The 22858-nt window shown below is 41.5% G+C and overlaps 1 protein-coding gene across 3 annotated transcripts in view; it reads right to left on the bottom strand.

Moving 5' to 3' along the window:
- Nucleotides 1-22858, bottom strand: part of LOC124386376 (connector enhancer of kinase suppressor of ras 2-like) — a 103910-nt gene that overhangs the window by 22070 nt on the left and 58982 nt on the right. For 2 of the 3 annotated variants that reach the window (XM_046850183.1, XM_046850184.1), the window contains exons 8-12: nucleotides 15787-15855; nucleotides 12306-12452; nucleotides 4768-4829; nucleotides 4410-4618; nucleotides 175-416 (exon numbers count right to left, since the gene is read on the bottom strand). In XM_046850183.1, the coding sequence (XP_046706139.1) occupies nucleotides 175-416; nucleotides 4410-4618; nucleotides 4768-4829; nucleotides 12306-12452; nucleotides 15787-15855 (729 nt within the window). The remainder of the gene's footprint in view (nucleotides 1-174; nucleotides 417-4409; nucleotides 4619-4767; nucleotides 4830-12305; nucleotides 12453-15786; nucleotides 15856-22858) is intronic. The other variant, XM_046850185.1, reaches the window with a different exon arrangement.

The following is a 22858-nucleotide window of genomic DNA, read 5'->3' as shown; positions in this document are numbered from 1 at the left end:
TTCATTAACAAACCACTAGTCACATTTCTCCTACAGCCTCATAGTCAAAATTTTATAATACACAAATCATGACCTTTACTGAACTAATCCTTACCTGAACCCTTAATTTCCTTATTAAGACTTACACTTACATTTAGACTGAAAAATAATGTGAATAATTGTTACATTATTTACATGGTATAGTTGTGCAGTGTTATGTTCTGGTAGGCTGTTGGGTGATGCATCTAGTCTCAAAGAAGAAGAAGAAGAAGATAGTAGTGAGGGGCTAATGTGAAAGTTGGTACTGTTTGGATTTTTGCTCTTCTTGCTGGTATGGTGACTAGTGTTTAGCTTGTTTTCCAGTGGCATTTGTGGCTCCTTCTGGTGGAATAAGACCTTGTCATCTCTCATGTAGCGAAGAAGGGATGTATCGGAATCTGAGGATTGAAATTGAAAAAAAGTAACAGGTTGTTTGGATTTTTTAAACATCATTATGTTGCAGAAAATAAAAGCCCAAATAATGTTTTGCATTCAGCGTTTCGATGTTCCTCCTGCTTCCAAATGATGGAGAGATTTTGTCAAAAGACATAGGGTTTAGGCAATGAAACTGAAACACCGTGTTTTAGCCCACAATATTTATTAATAAGGTGTAGGGCCCTTTTTAAGGCTAATATAGCATCTGTTTGTCTTGTGAATGCACAACGGCCAGAAGGATTTGGGCTCTATATAATAATATTTAGGTCTAGTAACTGGTCAGGCCACAGGAGATGTTCAACTTTGCTATCATGTTCATCAAACCACTCTGTCGCCAGTCTTCCAGTATGTATTAGTGCATTATCATACTGAAACATGGCATCACCTTCAGGGTACAACTTTTGAACCACTGGGTGTACATTGTACTCTCTAATGTTTTTGGTAGTGTTTTTAGTTTGGTAGTCATTGACATGCCTATGTGACTAGGGAATGACATGATATTGCAGCCCAAATCATCACTGGTCACACAACAGTCAGGCCTGCCTCTGGATAGTGTCCTCTTTAAATAGAGGCCACTCTGTGAAGCTGGTGACGGTTTCTCATCTACACCTTGGGTGGTTTCATGAAATTCCGGAATAAGAATGGGAGCTTTGAGGATGGATTTGGACTGTAGTTAATGTCAATGGTCAGCTACACTGACTCAGTACTATAGTTTGTAGTACAGTTTTTTCCTTATGCCATCTCGGGAAATTTTTTTCCTTGCCACAATCACCACCACCTTGCTCATCAGGGAAAAACTTACACTTATAAAGTGTTAAGTATCCCTCATGGGGTGGGGGCAGTCATAAATGGCCGCCTCGCCCAAGGTTGTTGGAGCAGGTTCAATCTCATGTGGCACATAAACTGGAGATGCTGGCCATGTTTCTGGCTCTGAAACACTTCCTCCCAGACCTGAGGGATTGCCATGTGCTGGTCCGTATGGACAACACATAGGTGGTCTCTTACATCAACCATCAGGGGGTCTGCGATCTCGCACCCTTTACAGGCTGGCACAGCAGATCCTCCGGTGGGCCCAGGAAAGGCCTGCTCTCATTGAAGGCTGCTTACATCCCTGGGTACCTAATTCAGGGAGCAGACGCCCTCTCAAGGCAAGGGCTGAGGCCCGGAGAATGAAGGCTCCACCTCGAGGTGGTGGAGCAGATATGGCAGAGGTTTTACAGATCAGAGGTGGATCTGTTTGTGACTCAGGAGACCTCGCACTGTCCCCTTTGGTTCTCCCTCACTTACCCAGCTGTACCCATGGTACAGACATGGCCAGGGCTATCACACTACTCCCGGGAGTTCTGGAGAGAGTTCGCTGGGATGGAGTCCATCTCCTCCTGGTGGCCCCTTAATGGACAGGCAGACCATGGTTTGCGGACCTGGTGTCCCTCCTCGAGGAACCTCCTTGGGGATCTTCTCCCCCAGGCAGGGGGCACCTTGGTTCACCTCTGCCCAGAGATATGAAGGCTGTGGCCCCTGAGGGGGGCACAGTTCCTAGCAGCTGGACTCTCTTCCAAGGTAGTGTAGACCCTCCTCTAATCCAGAGCTCCCTCCACGAGGAGTTCATATACAGTTAAATGGCGTCTGTTCTCTGTGTGGTGCAAGCATCACCATTTAGACCAAGTTAATTGCCCAGTTGGTTCAGTGCTGGAATTCCTGCAGGAACAGTTTGCCGCAGGGTTAGCTCCTTTAACTCTAAGAGGTTACGTGTCTGCTATCATCCCTTATTGTACTCCGCTTGCTGAGCAGACGCTGGGTAAACACCCCTTGGTGACACATTTCCTGTGTGGCACCCGGAGGCTGAGGCCCGGGACGCAACCCAGAGTGCCTGTGTGGGACTTGGTCATCATGCTGGAGGCCCCCTTCAAGCCACCGGCCGAGGTGGTTCTTAGGTATTTGTTTATCAAGACCGTTTTCCTTCTAGCTATATCCTCCCTGAATAGGGTCAGGGACCTACAGGCTCTCTCCATGGCACTGTCTCTTCTGAAGATTACCCCTGGCATTGCCAGTGCCTTTCTTTACCCCAGACTGGGGTATGTACCTAAAGTGCCCACAGCTCCCCCATTACCCATCATGCTGCAGGCATTCTATCCTCCTCCCTTTCAAGCACCTGACCAGGAGAGTGAGTGCACTGGACACATACATCCACAGGACGAGTCCGTGGAGGAAGTTCAAGCAGCTGTTTATTTGCATTGTCCCCTATAAAAAAGGGCTACTTCTAACAAGCAGACTTTTATGTGACCTTAGTTCTCTGAGGGAACGAGACACTGCATCTCTAAGACACACTCCATGCATTTTTGTGGTGCTTCCCTTCTCTTTGCAGAAGCTAGCGTCGGCTCCACTGTATGCACGTTTTTTGTAGCTTCCTGGTCATGACATCACCCTGCTGGTGACGACGCATCTCTGTTGTCTGGATTTCACATGTGATTCAGAGTGTAAACAATGCAGAAGCATTCCCAAAGCACTGCAATGCAGCATCTAGTTTCCTCAGGGAGCTAGGGTTACATACGTAACCTAGAGACAGTTGTTCTGTGACAGATAGGCAAACAACTGGTTATAAACAGTTTGTTCCAGAGTTTTAGAAAGAAAGGAAAGAAGTGATACTGGTCTGTAGTTGTGGATGTCTAATGGTAGGAGGACTAATAGTCTGGTGCATAACAGTAAGGATTGGATCCAGTGGGCAGGTGGTGGGATTGCAAGAATTGATGACTTGTAGTACCTCTTTTTCTGCGATGGTTGAGAAATATGACAACATAGATGTAGGTGAATCCTGTTTGTGTAATTATTGTGGCTGTGTAAATCTTCTTGTGGTAGAAGGATGCAAAGCATGAAAGATGAAGCAGTTGGAGCAAGGGGGTTGAATAGTGAAGTGAAGATGTTGTGGAGCTTACAATGATATTATGCAGAAGCCTCAAGCTTCCTTGCTTTAGTTCCTGCCTGGCCAGGGGTTTCCTTCAGTTCACCCGTGATAGTACTTTGAGTTGGAGAGGCAGTAATATTTATGGGCCGCTCTTATCTCAGAGATCCCTGATGTTGGTGTCACCTTCTGGCTATCCCTTTTAGCTATGTTGCCATAGCTAGTCTTACCAAATGCACATACCTGAGTCCCCAAATGCACAATGTCCTTAACTTTTATACAACAATGATACCTAATAATCCATATATTTCTTTGCCTGGCACCCCTCTAACTCTCTCTCTCTCTCTCTCTCTCTCTCTCTCTCTCTCTCTCTCTCTCTCTCTCTCTCTCAATCAAGTTACATATGCTCGTAAAGTACCAGTGATCCTGCCCCTCTCCTCAGATCTGCATGTCCCGGCCTGCCTCTGGATTGTGTTCTCTTCGATTGGGAGGCCACTCTGTGCAGCAGGGGATGTTTTACATCTATTGCCTTGGGATCCATGAAATTACAGAGTAACACAGGAGCTTTGAGTATGGATTTGGACTATTAATGTCAACAGTCTACAATGACTCAGAACTACAGATTGCATTTTATCACTGCACACCTCAACATCATTTAACTGTGACAAATAGATACTTTATTCAATAATTGGACATTCGGTGCCAGACAGATGAGGATGGGTCCCCAGTTGAGTCTAATTCCTCTCAAGGTTTCTTTCTTATGCCGTTACAGGGAGTTTTTCCTTGCCACATAAGCCACCCGATTTCTCAAACATACAATTATAAAAAACAATGTCTAATAACATTTTTTTTTACCACAATATCTGTGTAAAGCTGCTTTGAGACAATGCCCATTCTTAGAAGCGGTATACAATTAAAATTAATTGAATTAAAATATCAAATGCAAGCAAGCAAAAAAGTGACTCAATTAGACATATTGCTTTACCTAACATACCAGTTTCATACTGGGTTATGGACAGAGATGGTTATAACAGGTATAATGTTAAGCAGGTCTTACTATTTAAGGTTTTGTCTCTTCTTCTTACACCTACAGATCGGCTTCTGTCATGCTGTAGTCCAATTGGTGCCCCATTGCCATCCATTAGAGAATAATATTTGCAACTCTCCTGGTCAAAGTAATAGTTAAGTGACTCTGGGCACTTACTGGAACTGGACTTGTTCATTTTATACTTGATGTCATCACAAGATGCGATGCCACTCTCATCTCTATAATAATTGAAGAACACATAAAGATGATTTAAGATTATTAAAGCTGTGGTTGTCAGAAATCCATTGTAGTTTGATAATTTTTTTAAAGCTGATATTGTAGAATATTTATTATATGACCACCATTTTCTATTATGACTGTGACTTACCTGACACAATGCATTGTGCTACTTGGATTTGTGGAGTCACAATTAAGACTGTTGGGGATAGTCTACAGACAAATTGAAGCCATAGAAAAAAGCAAAAAAAATCATAGAGTAAAACATCACAAGTATTTTTAAGAGCGAACATAGTGGTAATTGTCAGAGAGCTAAACCAAATGTACCTCTTAAGCATGAAAAAAATCAGCTGCATCAGCTGATGCATCTTAAAAATACAAGGACTCAGACTAAAAATTTTACTTTAAACTTTATTGATGTTAATTGCATATTGCATTATTGCATATTTTATTGCACAGAACAATAAAATGGAAGTAATTGCAGCAAGTTTTATATTTAATGTTCATTGAGATCAGTGAAGTGTGCTTGATACCATATAAAACACAGTCACTGTGATCTACTACTACTTCTTCTTCTTTCGGCTTCTCCCATTAGGGGTCGCCACACTGGATCATCTGTCTCCACAACCCCATGTCCTCTACATCTGCCTCTGTCACACCAACTACCTGCATGTCTTCCTTCACCACATCCATGAAGCTCCTCCTTGGCTTTCCTCTTTTCTTCCTTTTTGGTAGCTCCATCCTCAGCATTCTCCTACCGATATAACCCATGTCCCTCCTCTGCACATGTCCAAACCATCTCAATCTCACCTCCCTCACCTTGTCTCCAAAACGTTCTACATGCGCTGTCCCTCTAATAAACTCATTTCTAATCCTGTCCATCCTCGTCACTCCCAACAAAAACAGAAACATCTTCAACTCTGCTACCTCCAGCTCCACTTCCTGTCTTTTACTCAATGCCACTGTTTTTAAACTATACAACATCGCAGGTCTCACCACAGTCCTGTAAACTTTCCCTTTCACTCTTGCAGATACCCTTCTATCACAAATCACTCCTGCCACTCTTCTCCACCTGCACTCTTTTCTTCACTCCTCTAACACACTCTCCATTACTCTGCACTGTTGACCCCAGGTACCTGAAATCCTCCACCTTCTCTACCTCTTCTCTCTGCAACCACACCACTCCACTGCCCTCCCTCTTATTCACACACATGTAATCTGTCTTATTCCTACTGACTTTCATTCCCCTTCTCTTCAGCGCCTACCTCCACCTCATCCTGTCTGACCTCGTCCGTCAACCTGTCCATCACCACTGCAAACAGGAAAGGGCTCAGAGCTGATCCTTGATGCAGTCCAACCTCCACCTTGAACCAGTCTGTGGTTCCTACTACACACTTAACTGCTGTCCTCATACATGTCCTGTACCACCCTCACATACTTCTCTGCCACACCTGACTTCCTTATACTGTACCACAACTCCTCTTTCCACCCTGTCGTACTCTTTCTCTAAATCCACAAACACACAATGCAACTCCTTCCAACCTTCTCTATACTTCTTCATCAACATTCTCAAACCAAATTAGGCATCTGTGGTGCTCTTCCTCGGCATGAAACCACACTGTTGCTAACAGATGGTCACCTCTTCTCTCAGCTTGGCTTCCACTACTCTTTCCCATAGGTGTGACTGATCAACTTATTTCCCCTGTAGTTACTGCAGGTCTGCACATCTCCCTTATTCTTAAAAACCGGTACCAGCACACTTCTTCTCCATTTCTCAGGCATCCTCTCACCTCCCAGAATCTTGTTAAACAATCTGGTAAAAAACTCCACTGCCATCTCTTCTAAACATCTCCATGCTTCTACCGGTATGTCATCTAGTCCTACTGACTTCCCACTTTTCATCCTCTTAATAGCTGCTCTCACTTCCTCCTTACTAATCCTATCCACTTCCTGCTTCACCATCTCTACACCATCTAACCTTCTCTCTCTCTCATTTTCCTCGTTCATCAGCTGCTCAAAATACTCCCTCCATCTTTTCAGCACAATCTTCTCACTAGTCAACACATTTCCATCTCCATCCTTTATTGCTTTAACTTGCAGAACATCTTCCCAGCTCGGCCCCTCTGCCTGGCCAATCGGTACAAATCCTTTTCTTTTTCTTTAGTGTCCTACTTCTTATACAGCTCCTCATATCCTCCTCCTCCTCATATCCTCCTCCTCAATCGCTCTTTACCTGCTGCCACATCTCCTTGTACTCCTGCCTAATTTTCTCATCTCTTTGTCCCAATTCTGTTTTGCCAACCTCTTCACCTTATGCTGTCCTGCAATTTCTTATTCCACCACCATGTCTCTTTGTCTTCCTTTCTATTTCCAGATGCCACACTAAGTACCTTTCTAGCTTCCTCCCGTATCACTTCTGCAGTAGTTGCCTAATCATCCAGCACCTCTTCACCACCCCCGAGCCCCTGTCTGACCTCTTACCTGAGCCTTACTTCTTGAAACCATACCTACCCATCACCTCCTCATCACCTCTGTTCCCTTCACCTACATGCCCATTAAAGTCTGCCCCAGTCACCAATCATTCATTCCTAGTTACACTATTTACCACTTTATCTAATTCACTCCAGAATTTTTCCTTCTCCTCCATCTCACAGCTGACTTGTGAAGCATAAGCACTGATGACATTTATCATCAACCCTTCAACTTCCAGCTTCACGTTCATCACCCTATCAGAAACTCTCTTCACCTCCACTACCCTCTTACTGTACTCTTCCTTCAGGATCACCCCTACACCATTCCTCTTTCCATCCACACCATTGTAGAAACAGTTAAAAACACCTCCAATGTTCCTGGCCTTACTCCCTTTCCACTTGGTCTCCTGAACACACAACATATCTACCTTTCTCCTCCCCATCATATCAGCTACCTCTCTCCCTTTACCAGTCATAGTACCAACATTTAAAGTGCCCACCCTAACCACCACTTTTCTTCACTTCTCCTTTCCTTGGCATCTCTGTATACGTCTTCCTCCTCTATTTCTCCTCCTTCAGCCAACTGTAGCCCAATTTCCACCGGTACCCTGTAGGCTAACAATACCTGTGGCGGTTGTTGGTAACCCAGGCCTCGACCGATCCGGTATGAAATTCTTATTTGTGATCCACATACTCGATTTGGCACATGTTTTATGCTGGATGCCCCTCCTAACGCAACCCTCCCCATTTATATGGGCTTGGGACCGGCACTAAGAGTGCACTGGCTTGTGCAAACATAATGGCTGGGTTAGTCACTGTGATCTACACTTGTGCACTTGTACATTTTTTTTTTATTAATAATTTTAATGAAAAAAATACACATCTTACATTTAGGTCAGTATTTGTTGTAAACTAGACACATAAAAAAATGCTTATAGGTATAGACATGATAAATATGAGAATATAAAAATCTTAAATTAGTGCTTTTTATACTTAGAAGTAGAAGTAACCTTAAACCAGTATTTTCCAAACATATAGTAATTAATTTTGTTATATGCAATTAATTGTTCATAATTTAAAATTCTTAAAAGATAATTGTCTGTAATGATAGTGGTTGTAGCTGCAGATACATTATATTGCCGTAAGTTGGACATTATAACCATGTTTGCATTTTGAACAGCCCATTCCAGGTTTGACTACACTGTACCAGTGGATCACACTTTGTGCACACAAGCATTGTCATGGTGGAACAAGATTGGGATAGGCCCCCTAGTTCCGGTGAAGGGAAATAGTAATGCTGAAAAATACAAACATGTTCCACATAATTGTGTGCTTTCTTGTGACAATTTGGGAAGACCCACTAATGGTGTGATGATAAGGTGTCATATAGTGATGGTTAACAGAATCTCTTTTTCTAGTTTGAATAAACTACAACGTTTGTGAGAACAAATAGGACAACATAAACAAATGGCACTTCACCTAATGAAAAAAAAGTCATTTACTAATTAAGCCAACTGGAAAAATGCTATCATAAGCTGTGGGGCTGGCATGGTGTGGCAGTCAATGACAGTAAGATTACATAGAACAGCTGAGAAGGAGTAAAAAAAAAAAGATATAAATTAAGCCTATGTGGGATATTCTATCTGAAATTCAGTTTCCTTCAGTGGCAAAGCTTTCTCTTCTGGCCTAAACACTATAAGAAGCACTGACCTACATTTAAAACCTAAAGTCTAATATTTGTTCCATGAAATTGTATTAATTTATCCCCAACAGTTTATTCTCTTTATTTCGTAGCGTTACTCTTGGCTGCACTGCTTTCAGTACGTGTATGTGGATGTTAGATTTTTTTGTCCAATCAGATTTTAGCCTCTATGTGCTGCCATGTCAATCTAATCTGCCCAGGGCCTGCAACGTCTGTTCTGCTGGCCCTTTTTACCATAGTATTCTTAATAAATAGCTCTGTTTCTTTAACCAATCAGATTTCAATATAGCCTCACAGGGCCAGCTAGCTGGCCCAGAATAGTGTCAGAATTTTTCCATCCTCTGATTGGTTGGTCAAAGGGAAACCGATACAGCCAAGTTCAACTGGCAAAACACAGCTGTAGAGTGCCGCACACATGAATAAATCTGAGTTAGACTTTTTTATGCCTATGGAGGAAGATAAATTGATTTGGTTGCGGACATACTTAAAAATTGATTTTGAAGAAAAGCTAGACATCGTGAGGAGCGATCGACCAACCCTGAAGCTAGTCTCAGCCTGGGAAACGGTTTGTTCACCACTTCCAGACCAGTGAATACGAGCGGAACCACTGGCTTACAGCCTCTGAGGAGCAGTGCAAATTATGAGTATGCATCTCTGGTAAGTAGGTGGTATTTTATTTATATTTGAATGTTTTTGTCATGTTATTAGACAAATATTGATTCAGAACTGCTCCAGATGATGTAGGTGCACAGTTGCGGTTGTAGTGTAGAATTTTGGAGTTGTCTTAACTGGGTTTCTTGCTTTAGTAAGATGGTAAAATTGCTTTGTAAAGCCATGTGTTGTTATATTGAGTTTTTGTATTGTATTGATGGTTTCTATAATCACGACATGATAGTGGTGGTATTAAAAGGTGGATAAATTCGGGTAAGTCCTCACTGAAGGCCCAGGTATCAAATGCACGGCCCACCACTGGTTTTCTCTAATATACATCATGATAAATCTTTGATATGGGACATGAATAAAAAACATCACTTTCCTATTAAATAAAATAAACTTTACTAATGGAAAATGGTCTATATCTCGTAGATTCTGTCTACAACATTGTGAAGACTGATAACATAATTTATTCCCTAATGTGTTTTACAAATTTAGGTTACTCTACAAAGACTTGCCTATACCACACTACATTAAGGGATCTGTTTTTTATAAGAGCCTCAGAGGAAGCAGTCTTTAAGGGTAATTTCATGAATTCATTTTTAACAGTGCAGAGCAGCCAAATAGTTTGGCCAGGTGGCACACTTGAGGGTTAACAAACTATTATTTATTGAACCTCAGTATATAAATATCACAAACTCATGACTCATTATATTGGTAGGAAAATACTGAGGATGGAGCCTCCAAAAAAGGAGGAAAAGAAGAAGGCCAAGGAGGAGGTTTATGGATGTGGTGAGGGAAGACATGCAGGAAGTTGGTTTGAAAGATGTAGAGGACAGGAGGGTATGGAGACAGATGATCCGCTGTGGCAACCCCTAATAGAAGAAGAAGAAGAAAAAAAAGAAACTCTAAAGCATGACAGTCATTTGTGCAGCTTATTTATTGGGCCACTCAAGAGTCCCATAGAGATAATTTCCTGAGCAGCCTCATGTCACTGACAAGTGGAAAACTGTGGCATTCCAGGCAATCTGTACCCATTGGTTTGGCTGATGTTATACCAATTCTCTAGATACTTTTATTAAAGGTTAGCATTGTAACTAAATGAAACTTGATTTATAGACATTCCCAGCAGTAGCTTATGACTGTGGTTTTTGGTGATGTAAGGATGGTCAGACCTGTTCATGATCCCAGACCCCAAGAACTGCCATGAAACTTCATGAGGCCAGACCCCGAGAACTACCATGCAACAAAACAATAAACCTTCTAATCTGAGGAGAGGATCTCTTTGATCTGAGGAGAGAAAGCCATCTGTTCAGATGCCCAGTCACCCATCCTTAAGCCCCCTCTTTCCCTCCTGGGAAGATCATGGAAAGGTGACTTAGAAGGTCCCGGAATTTAAGCTACTTTACTTGCATAATTTAATAATTAAATTTTATGAATGTATACATTTTAACTTCACATGTTTGGAATCATTTTAAAAGTCTCAGTGTGATTGGAAATATGATCTCAGTCCCATATCAGTAGAATAGACCTCGGGTTTGGGGAAATTCTGTCCTAGTGACATAAGGGTTGCCCCGGAGAAGATCCTTACTAGGTGGTCTAGGTGACATTTGGTTTTTAGGTCACATCCGGTCCCAAAAAAGGGTTTGCAAAGCTTTTATCACTTTTTATCACTCACAAATTTATAAGTATTTACGATGGTTTGGGTATTTAAGGAAATTTGCCGAAACACTCAGGGAAGCATTCTGTAGTTAGAACTTCCCACACAGGCTCTGTCTGTCTCTATTGCCAGGTACAGTAACTCTTCAACAATTCTTTAGTAAACTGCATTGCTAAAATATTTGCATTATGCTGATCATGTTATGTAACTTTCTTCTATTATTTGTTTTAGATGTGACATTGTTTACTGTTTATTGTTTACTGGCTGGCAAATAAATCTAAAATTCTTGATTAACTCTGAAATTCGCTGAAATAATTTATATCTAGTTGATTATGTAGTCTGGTGTTACCGCAAATCTATGACCAGGATATTACAAACTGAAGGCTCATTAATGGATGGAGCATAGAGAACAACGTCTGGGACCTTCTGATTTCTGACTATCACTGACTAAGCAAGTTATAACTAAGTGGCTAAATACATTATTTTTTATGCATGAGCAAGCATTGGGTGGCCTACTTAAAGAATATTAGTTTACCGTTATATCCTCTGACTAAGGTACAGTCTGGCGAGTTTGTGTCCGTGAGCATGTGTAGCGGCTATCACTGACTTAGCAAGTTATGACCAAGTAACTAAATCAATAGTTCCTTATGAATGAGAAAGCATTGAGCGGCCTACTTAAAGAATATTAGTTTACCTTTATATCCTCTGACTAAGATTCGGACTGGCCAATGTGCCTCCGTGAGCAGGTATCGTTAACCAAGCACAAGGCTCTAACCGACTCCAGGACCATAATGAATGATTAATTTAAAAGACGGAATGCTTAGAATAATCTATTAAAATTGAAGAAGAAGTACAACCAATAAGGTGATCAGCTTGAATTAGAGATATTCAAGTTAAATCTTTATTATAAATTAAAGTCAGATTAGAGGTTAAAATTGGATTAATGTAACAAAGTGCAATCCATTTGAGTAATCTTTTACAGCCACGCGAGAAAGACTAACACGCAGCATACCTTCACCCACACCAGTGGATTCCATCAATGGGCCATTGGGTGGGCACCCTACAGTGAGGTAGGCCAATATTAATAAAAATGTAAAAAAAAAAAATCACACTCCAAATTCTAGTGGAATACTGTAAACTTAGACTGTAAAAAAGTGCATATTCGGTTATTAGTTTATAAGTCTATTGGAGGAAAAAACTACCTGGAGGGAAAGAGGCTTCCATTGTAGGTTTTTGACCAGAGCTGGGGTGGAATTGAAAATGTTCTGTGGCCTCTTCTTCAGCGTAAGGTTGACACAATTTGGATCCTCACGCAATGTGTTGACCAAGTTCTTCAGCTGCCACCCCACCTAATAAAGCATATACATACTGTATATAACATATACAGTGCACCAGATGTATACACATTTAGTTAGAATGAACTACTGTTTGGACCCAATATATGAGCAGCAAGCAAACAGCCAAGGAAAGGACACTCTAATCAGACTGAAAATTTCCAAAGAGACATGAAAATGGTCACTAACACTACATGTATAATCTGAACATTCTTTTTGTGGCTTCAATCAGGGTACAGGCATAAACATTATGACAAATGCAGTGCCAGTGAAGAAGATAAGGGCATGGTGCCTACCTAATTCAGATGAGCACACATAATGCATGCCAAGAAACAAATGAGGCCTCTCAGTATCCAAACCAACAGCTAGTCAGACAGAGCCCTGCAACAGTTTACCTTCTCCTTAATTGGATCACATTTCTAGGTCATTCAAAAACCTATTCAGTTAAAAATGCTGCTATTGGTATTATTTTGGGAGGTTACATGAGAATTTTTATTTTCAAGATTTATGCACCATTACATGGAAAAATAGTAAGAAAGCTTTTTGACAGAGAAGATCCTAGCAATAGAGAAGGGCACCCAGAGTCTAGAGAGGATTAGTAAGTGTGAAAGCAGTCCAGGTTCTACAGGGGGAAGTCTGGATGGCCTAGGTGCGGGGCGAGTGAGTGACAACTCAGAAGTAGACTCCCATGGCCAAAGCTAACGCTTGGGCTCACCCATGGTAGCCCCATTCCTCTCTGCTTCATGTGTCCAGAGACTCTATTGTGAGTCAGGTGAATTAGCTAGGCCTTTAAGTCCAGCAGCAGCACAGGTTAGGTGTATACCAGGAGCCAGGGCACCAGACATAGCAGGTCGGGTTAGGTTTCCAGGAAAGGGATTTCCAAAGGAGCTAATGATATACGCCTTCGACAGTCAGAGGTTACTAAAAAATAACATCATAGAGGTGTGTAGATTAGCAAAGGCAATGTCTAATGCTATAATATGCTCTGGCACCATCCCAGTGTGGCATAGCGAGGTAGCTTACAGCAGGTTACAGTCGTTGAACTGTTGTATGTCCAAGTGGTGCTCCAAAAACAATGTGGGCTTCATAGATAATTGGAGCAATTTTGAGGGCAAAGTTGGCCTGTTAGGGCAGGACAGTATCCATCCCACTCTGGAAGATGCTGCCCTTATTTCTTGTAGTATGTGTCATAGTCTCAGAATAACACAAACTAACCAGTGACGATTCAGAGTCAAGGTAAGTGAGCAGACAAACAGGCTTAACCTACTGTCTGCTTGCTCCACTGAGTTGTCACTCAGGGTCAACAAAATTGAAACTGTGTCTGTCTCTTAAGCAAAACAAAAATGTAGAAATTTTCAGAAAGTCTGTTAAAGTAACTTGATAAACATTAAATTAATAAGACTGGATGCACAGTCAGCATCTCTGAAATTTCATATATATATATGATATTCTATATAACTGTTAGGGATCGACCTGCCACGGCCCCTCTGGTGGCTCTTTATGCCTCCGCTCTCCCTAGAGCTCCAGGTTTAACCATGCACACCTGGAGCTCATCATCAATCATGCCTCAACTCTCTCTGGAGCTCCAGGCTTAATCACGCTCACCTGGGGCTCATCATCACTCCACCCCGCTTCTATATAAGCTCCTCACTCACACTTACTCCCTTGTTCGTTATTGTATGTGTTAATGGTTTCATACTCTTTATGGACTCTATGCGTTCTGTTCTTTCCGGACTCCGCTATCCTGTACCGGCTGCGCTTTTCCTCTCAGCGCACCACGGATCAGCTACGCTTCTCCCCAAGTGCACCTCGGACTCTCTCAACCCAAAGACTGCCGTGTGCGTGTGTGAGTGTTTGTGTGTGTGCATGTGCTAGTGTGTATCTCTCTCTCACTCTCTGTATTAAACCCGAGCGTGCTGTACATCGGCTTCCGCCTCCATTTCATTCGCTCCATGACAGAATCACGAACCTTTAAATGTGACCTGATCGGTCGCAGCAAGACCCACCGGGACAAGGGGAGGTTTCGCTCTGCCGCAATGAAGCGGCAACCGAGCACGGTTTCGGATTGCACCCGGAAGCTCGCGGCCGCCCCTCGCGATTCATCCTCGCCGGCTCGGGAACATGCAAGCACGGCTACGCCACGCCCCCCGAAGAGTATGATGGAATACCCGGCTCGCTTTTCCGGCGATATGGCAGAGTGGAGCAGATTCATATGGAACGTTGGTGAATATATGGATTTCCATCCCTCCGTTTACACCACCGAAATGGCCAAAATTGCACTTCACATCTCTCTCTTGACTGGGGACTCTCTCTCTCTCTCGCTGGTAAGCTGTGGAGCACATTCGGAGGTGAATTCTGCTCATGCACCCACTTCATTGGGCTTCTTACGGGGATGTTCAGGATCACTCCGGCGGATCTACCTTACAGCCACCTCGATTCTGTGAGAACTCCGCCCCAGGGTTTCCACGAGCGCACTGCTCCGCCACAGAGCTTCCACAAGCGTGTCGCCCTGTTCCAGGGTTCCCGTGGATGCCCCGCTCCAGGGTTTCCAGGACAGCTCTGTTCTGCTCCAGAGTTTCCAGGACAGCTCCGTTCCGCTCCAGAGTTTCCAGGACAGCTCTGTTCCGCTCCGGGGCTTTCACGAGTGCTCTGCTCCGTGAAAGCTCCTTCGCTCTGTGAAAGCTCCTCCGCCCCCGTGCTCCTCCGTCGGCGACATCTTGCTCCCGAGTTCCGCTGAAGGCTTCGTCACGGCTCAGAGCCCCGCTGAGGGTGTCACTGTGTTCCTGAACTCCGCCGTGGGCGTCGCACAGACCCTGACCTCCGGCGTGGGTGTCGCTCGGCCTCTGGAGGCTCGGCCTCTGGACACCCCCAAGGACATCTTCCTGCTCCCGGCTGCGGACGTAGCTCCGCTCCTGACCTCCGTGCTGGACATCACTTCGCTCCAGACCTCCACAGTGGGCGTCAGTCCGCCCCTGATCGCCGCCAAGGGCATCACTCAGTCTCAGGTCTCGGCCGTGGAGGTCCCTCAGCCTCGAGGTCCCTAGATGTCTCTTTGTCTCCAGTATCCGCTGCAAGCATCCATCCGTCCGAGCGTGCTGTACTTCGGCTTCCGCCTCCATTTAATTCGCTCCATGACAATAACACTATACGGTGTCTGTCCCTCCTCTGTGCCCTCAAGAGGTCAGTCTGTTAACTCTGCCACGTATGGTGCTTCAAGGCACAGCCTCTCAGGAGGTCCCTAGAATGGCTTTTAGATCCTTCATTCGTTCTTTGAATTAACTGAGTTAACACCTGAGCCAAAACTTTCAAGGTAACATTGTATGAGGATGTATTTGAGAGACACACTCACTACAGTCTGCTGATTGACTTGGATGACCTCATCCCCAGCATGGATCTTCTTGCAATGGTCAGCAGGGGACTACAAAGAAACAGATTTCAATTAGTATTTGCATTATACACATTCAGAAATTGCCTCACATATTTTATATGAGTCCATTCAATGAGCCTACAGTGCAGAGGAAATTAAGTGGAATGAATAAATTATTAAATAGCTGCTTGGTCAAGGACAGAGGACCTGTGCAGTGGATATGGTGTCCTATTCTGATAGTAATTGACATAATAGAGAAATACACATAAGAGTGGAAGCCAGTCGATTATAAAGGATTGTTCACAGATTCACAGACAAATTCACTAGATGCAGTTTAGATAAGTCAGACAACATATCAAAGATTGCAGGAATAGCGGAAACACAGAAGAAATCCACAGCAACACTTAGAGAACATGCAAAATTCACTCAGACAGTAACATTAGCTCAGGATTTATTAAGGGACCCTAAAGTTTTAAGGCAGCAATGGGTCATGCTTAATAATTTTTAAATATAAAATCAGGTCTATAAGTAGACAGTTACATCTTTTTTGTAATTTTTTCTTTCTTTACAGTGGGTAAAATAAATGATTGATCCCCTGTTGATTTTTATAAATGTAACCCCCTTACTAAGAAATGAACAGTCTAGATTTTTTTATTGTAGGCTTATTTTATCAGAGAGAGACAGAAGATAAAAGAACATTGAAGAAAGGGTATTCATTAATTTATATTTAATCAAGTGAAATAAGTATTTGATCCTGTAATAAATTAATAATAAGTATTAAGTATAATACTTATAAGTATAATAAGTATTAATATTAATAAGTAATAAGAATTCGGACTCCCACAGACCCAGATTGATGACCTGCACAAGGCTGGAATGGGCTACAAGACCATCAGATTGTTGCCTTTGGTTATTGTCATGCTGGAAGACCCATCCATGACCCATCTTTAGTGTTCTGGCTGAGGCCAGAAGGTTCTCATCCAAGATTCTACAGTGCATGGCCCCGTTCATGTGGTGATGTCTTCTTGTACACTTAGCAGAGAAACAGCCCCAAAGCAGAATGTTTCCTCCTCCATGTCTGGCAGTGGGGATGGTGTTCTTGAGTTCATATTCAGCATTTCTCTGCCTCAATACATGGTGAGTTGAGTTGATGCCAAAAAGCTAATTTTTAGTCTCATCTTCTGACCACATCACATTATCCCAAGCTTTCTTTCTGATTATATAGTATCTCTGGATCGGTTTTTATGACTCACCATGTACAGCGGTTAATGGCCTTGGTGTAATTATTGACTCCAGTCTTTTATTTGAAGCTTGTGTAGATAATTATACTAGGATAACCTTCTTTAGTTCTAACAAATATTGCCAAAAAATAAAATTCACTGATTATAAAATACTATTAATGACATGCAGTATGAAGCACTGCATGTGTTTGTACTTTAGCAAACAATTTGTCTTTTATGATGCACCAGGCCTACTTTGATGAAATGGGACTTTAAAACCTAATTTCAGTTTTACAGTCTAGGGTGACATCACACTTGTTTAGTCAATCACTCTGGACCTGCCTGATCCGCCATGATTCCTTACTTGGTTATGGTTCCTCTCACTTGCAAACGACTCAATGCTTCTAAGGACGACCCTATATGGACAACTTAAAAACATGTGAGATTACTGTGGATGGTACCACATAAAAAACATGAAGATATCTATAGACTGTAATAAATAACAAACAGTTTTGTTGTAGTTTAAGGAGGCACTTGCTATAACAAACATATTTTAAACCACAATTGCAATGAACAGTTTTGCATCCAAATATCCATGAATTAACAGTCTTGTAAACACAATTACACTATTGATCATGTAATACAGAGGTATATTATTTTCTTTTAATAATATTATCCAGACATGGTTTTCCTTTTGATTCTGGTTCTTTTAAAGGTTTCTTCCTCACATTTTATAAAAGACATTTCATCTCTTGCCTCTGGTTTGATCATTGTATTTTTTTATGGATGGTGATTAACTTATATGGATTTTACTGAATCTCTATACATTTTCTGTATAGCTGATTTGTGAAAATGTCCACTGTTGAAAGGAAAATGCAAATAAATTGTAAGTGTATTAAATAATTTAAGATTTAATGTGTCTTAATGTGTTATCATAAAAAAAATGTTGCTGTTGTTGAAATTTTAGAGATGTAAAAAAAATTGTTTGTACATTTATACCTGTGTTTTCCTGGGTTGGTCCACATGTGAATCTCATAAAAGAGAACACTGAGCTTTGTCTCCCTGGGAACCATATGGTTGCATAGCAACAGAACAGCAAGGCCTATGCTGTAAGGAGCAGTCAGAATTTGACAGTGGAATTTCTGCCTCAGACACAATGGAAATATGAGTTCTTTAGAAGACTTACTTTTACAATGCACCGGTCAATTAAGTACCTAATTATTTGACAAACAAAGTATATTAATCCTATCTCTCTACTAGATTTAAAGATCTAAAGTAGATAAAAGAAAACATCTACAAAAGGTTCTCTATGTCAGTAATATGTCCTGTACCCTTTGGTTTTAAACCAGCATAAAGTTTTACACTTGCACACATTGTATACTTGTAAAAAGCCACAGAAACTTCTTTGTCGGAGGCTTATATCAAGGAACAGCCAAACTCGGCTATTAAGGTTAAGTTGTGAAAAAAAGTTTCATGTTACAGGCCATGCACAAAAGCAAGCCTGAGAACATCAATGAGATATATTGCATCAGCAAGGTCTCTCCCAGGCAAATATTTCAAAGCAGCTTCAGATGTGCTGTTCAAGCTATATTGAAAAATATGTCCAGCCGTGCCCTCACTTTTTTCACCCATTTACTGTCTGGAGTCTGTAAGTCTGCCTGAAGTGGTCTTCATGGAAGAATAACAGCCAAAAAGCCACACCTCCAACCTGGATACAAAGCTAAGTGACTCAACTATGCATGTGAAGCAAAATGGAAGCAGGTGCTCTAAATTGATAGGTCAAAATGCAGTTAGCACTTTGTTCACCAAAGGGTCAAGTCAAGTCAAGCCAAGTTTATTTCTATAGCGTTTTTCACAACAGACATTGTCTCAAAGCAGCTTTACAGAATTTAACAGTTAAGGTAACCGATGTGTATTTATCCCTGATGAGCAAGCCATGGTGACTGGGGTAGTTAGGGTTCCTTGAAAGTTTGGGGATGCATTTCTGCAAGAAAAAAGATTTGGTCAGGATTAATGGTGTCCTCAATGCTAAGGAACACAGGATTTATTTATCATGCAATACCATTAGGGAGGCATCCAATTGGCCCCAATTTATTCTGCTCCAGGACAATATCCTCAAACATACAGCCAATGTCATTAAGAACTATCTTGGATTACATAAAGAAGGATTTAAGGCATCCTGTGGTCTGCGGTTAGTTCGCCAAGATGTTTGGAACAACGTACCTTCCTAATTAATGCTGTTTTATAGGCAAAGGGTAGTCACACTGGATAGTGATTTGATTATACATCTATCATATAAAAAAATCAGAGAAAATATTTTTAGTTATTCACCAAAGTTTTCAACACAAGAAATAAAAAAAAAATAAATAAAAAAATGAAGTGTTTCGATATATTCCTATAAGATAAATATCATGACCAGGGGTCGAACTTGTGGCATGTATTTCAGAGGCGAGAGATCCGATGAAGCACGACAAGAGTGGCTGTGGCCACCATTGTGGCTGTGGCCCAAATTGCAGAGAGTAGCTCAGAAGCAGTGGATTCAGTGTGATTTATTGTAATAAAAAAAAAAAGGAAGATTAGAGAAAAAAACACGGGACTAGTACACACAAGAGAGGCAAACACAGAAGGCAAAACATAAATTAGCAAATCAAGCAAGAAACATGTCCTAGGAAAAGTAGCAACAGAAAGTGAGAGTTGGCAGGCACAGTGAGGAACAAGGCAATACAGTTAGGAGAAGTCAAAACAAAACTTACACAAGCAGGAAAACACTCGTGAACATAGTGTTACACTAAACAAAAACCTAGCTTATCACCAGTAAAAGGAATTAGTTTAAATACTTGTAGTGTCAATTTTTAATGAACTGGGTAGTTGTTATCTGTCAGTAAATGGATTGACTCTCCTGATTATTTTGAAGGATCCAATGTAGCGCTGGGACAGTTTGCAGGACTCAAGTTGCAGAGGTAGGTTCTTGGTTGACAGCCAAACCCTTTGTCTAAGAATGGGAGCATGTTTGTGACAACAGTTACCTCTGTTCCAGGTTTGACAGCATTGCCTGATGAACTGTTGCCCAGATGGCACTGCAGAGGGGAACAGAGGAGGAGCATATCTGAACTGGCACTTGAAGGTTGACATGCCTATGGCCGTGTAACTCAGGCTGTTATGGGCATACTTAGCCCTATAGAAGGAAGGATGACCAGGTAGATGGGTTCTTGGCAGCCTTGCACCTCAGAGTAGTCTCCAGGTCCTGGCTCACTCTCTCAGTTTGCCCATTGGACTCAAAGGCCAGACGATAGACTCATGGTAGCCCCTATGATTTTGCAGAAGGCCTTCCAGAATCATGAGGAAATCTGTGGACTAGGATAGGTGTCTCATGGTATGCCATTGACTTGGTAGACATGGTTGGTCACCAGCCCCAAAGTTTCCTTCGCAGAGGGTAACTTCAGCAGGGCTATGAACTGACAAGCTTTGGAGGACAGGGTAAATATCACTAAGACAACGGTGCAAATCATCCTTTGTTTTGTTTACAACTTGTCAAGAAATGTCTTTTTCACATCTTGGTTTTAAATAATTCTAGTTTTACCAAACCAAAGCTTTTGTTTTCTCATCTTTTTCTTAGCTTTTCTTAAAATCTTCACTGCTCTCAAAAAAACTTTATGCTACCAGATTCCTTCTTTATATAGAATTTACTGTCTTTCCTTTATCCTGCCTGAACCTTAAGCTCAAGCTCTCATAAAAATCTTACTTTCCGGACGACCTCTTTGCATGGTGTGCGTGGCCGCCACTTTAAACTGACTATGGCGCATATTTGTCTTCGAGAACAACTTATTGAACATCTCTAGGTTATGTATATAAGCCTGGTTCCCTGAGGGAATGAGATGCTGCATAAACAACACTTTAGGAATGCCTCGGCGTAAGCATGCTCTAAACTATATGTGTAATCAGTCCAACGGAAAGGGGCGATATCACCGGCGGGGTGGCGTCACAACCAGGAAGCTATAAAAGCACATGCCGTGGAGATGGCGCGCATCACAAGGCTATAGGCTATAAGGTGACCTGACAAAGGTCAGTAGGGGTAGACCAGCCCACAGCATTGCAAATGTCTTAGAGAGACACTCCAGAGGAAAAGGACTTAAGCCGCCACTTCGGGTTAAGTGAACTCTGACACCAAATGGGGTGAGGATACCAGAGGACTCATATGAGGAGAGCCATAGTGATGGCCCCTTAGGTCAGAAAGGAAATGCTTTAACTCTAGAAACATGGCCAGCATCTCTAGGCAGTTGATGTGCCACAAGAGATGGTGCCGTTTCCATAGACCTTGCTAAACTTTCCTCTAAAGCATAATTATTGATTTCTTTGTGAACTCTCTTTATACACAAAGTTATCTGTGAAGCTAAGTACTATACTATATTAATGCTGAATAATGATTACATAGATTAAACTTGAATTTATACTAAGTAATGTAAGCAACTTTATATGTTATCTGAAGCATTTGCTAAATAATATATGTTACTAGATACGATTAGTGATAGCTAAAGCTGGCCTAAGCTGAACTTACATGGGTGAACTTCATGCACTCTACTATGCAAAAGCCATGCAGTTTCTCTGTTTTCTCTGCTTAGCAAAGGTGTTTAATCACCCAGGCAGTAGACATATTAATATCTTGTGTGACATTTACTAACATTTTCAAATGTGTACCATACATCCTGACATTTTTGTACACAGTGCACAATGTATTTGCATGTGCCTATTCTCTGGCCGAATTCTTTTGCAAACAATGCACCTTCCAACTCACCAATAAACTGCTCTACTGATATTGAATTGTCATACCCAAACTCTTTGTACTATTATTGTTATTATTAATATTTTATAACTTTGCTTGGTTGCATGTGGTGCATGTGGACACATAAGCCTTGACATGTTCCTGGATGGTGGGTCACCAGAATGTCCTCTTAATGAACTCAAGGGTGTGGGCAGAACTTGGATGGCAGATAAAGTTTAATGAATGAAAAGAATCAAAATAGAGAAGCTGAGGCGAGGCTGCCCTAGGAACAAAAAGACGTTTCTCAAGCCCCCCTCTTGGATCGGGTTCTTGTGTTTGGCCCTGTATTTCAAGCCTTGCCCTAGGTATTGGCATCTCTTGAACTTAATAAATTGAACTTTTTGAGCTTTATGATTTATATTGATTAATTTGCATCATTAAGCAAAGCCATTTACAAATCAGTTGCTATCATTGAATGTCTGTGGGTTCAGTTTTTGGGATTTTATTTTTTAAAGCAAAAATATTATGTATATTCATAGTTAAAAACGTTTAAATGGGTGCATAATAGCTCACGTACACTACTATTACTTTGCCCTGAATACTTTGCCCTGAATACTCCTACCATGTTTTAGGGAATCAATTCAGTTTTAGTTCCAAAAAAAATTTGTTAGGTCTTGACTTAATTACACACACATCAGAAAACCCTGTTAGTCATTTAAAAAAGCAGCTTCAGATGAACCGCCTTTAGCAATTCAATTTATACAGCAGTTTATGATTAAAAAAGATTAATGTTAAAATAATTCATGCTGTGAAAAGAAAAATTGACAAAACAGCATTTTGGAATATTATAATTTTTACACATTCACATAAGAAAATATTTAAAAATTGTGTCTATGGTGGCTGTATGATTTTCATTAAAAAAATGTTGCCTTTAATACCATTGGAAATTTTACAATACAATACCCAGAACTCTGAGGTGCTTCTAAGACTTCCCGTTGAGACATCAAGACTGCTGGATGTATTTCAGGTTCTTGTGCTCTGTGAAAACCTGAAGAGGTGCTAAGCTCTTTCAAGT

Source organism: Silurus meridionalis, chromosome 5, assembly GCF_014805685.1.
Source record: "Silurus meridionalis isolate SWU-2019-XX chromosome 5, ASM1480568v1, whole genome shotgun sequence".
In the NCBI taxonomy this organism is placed as follows: domain Eukaryota; kingdom Metazoa; phylum Chordata; class Actinopteri; order Siluriformes; family Siluridae; genus Silurus; species Silurus meridionalis.
This window is presented reverse-complemented; position numbering and strand designations above follow the sequence as displayed.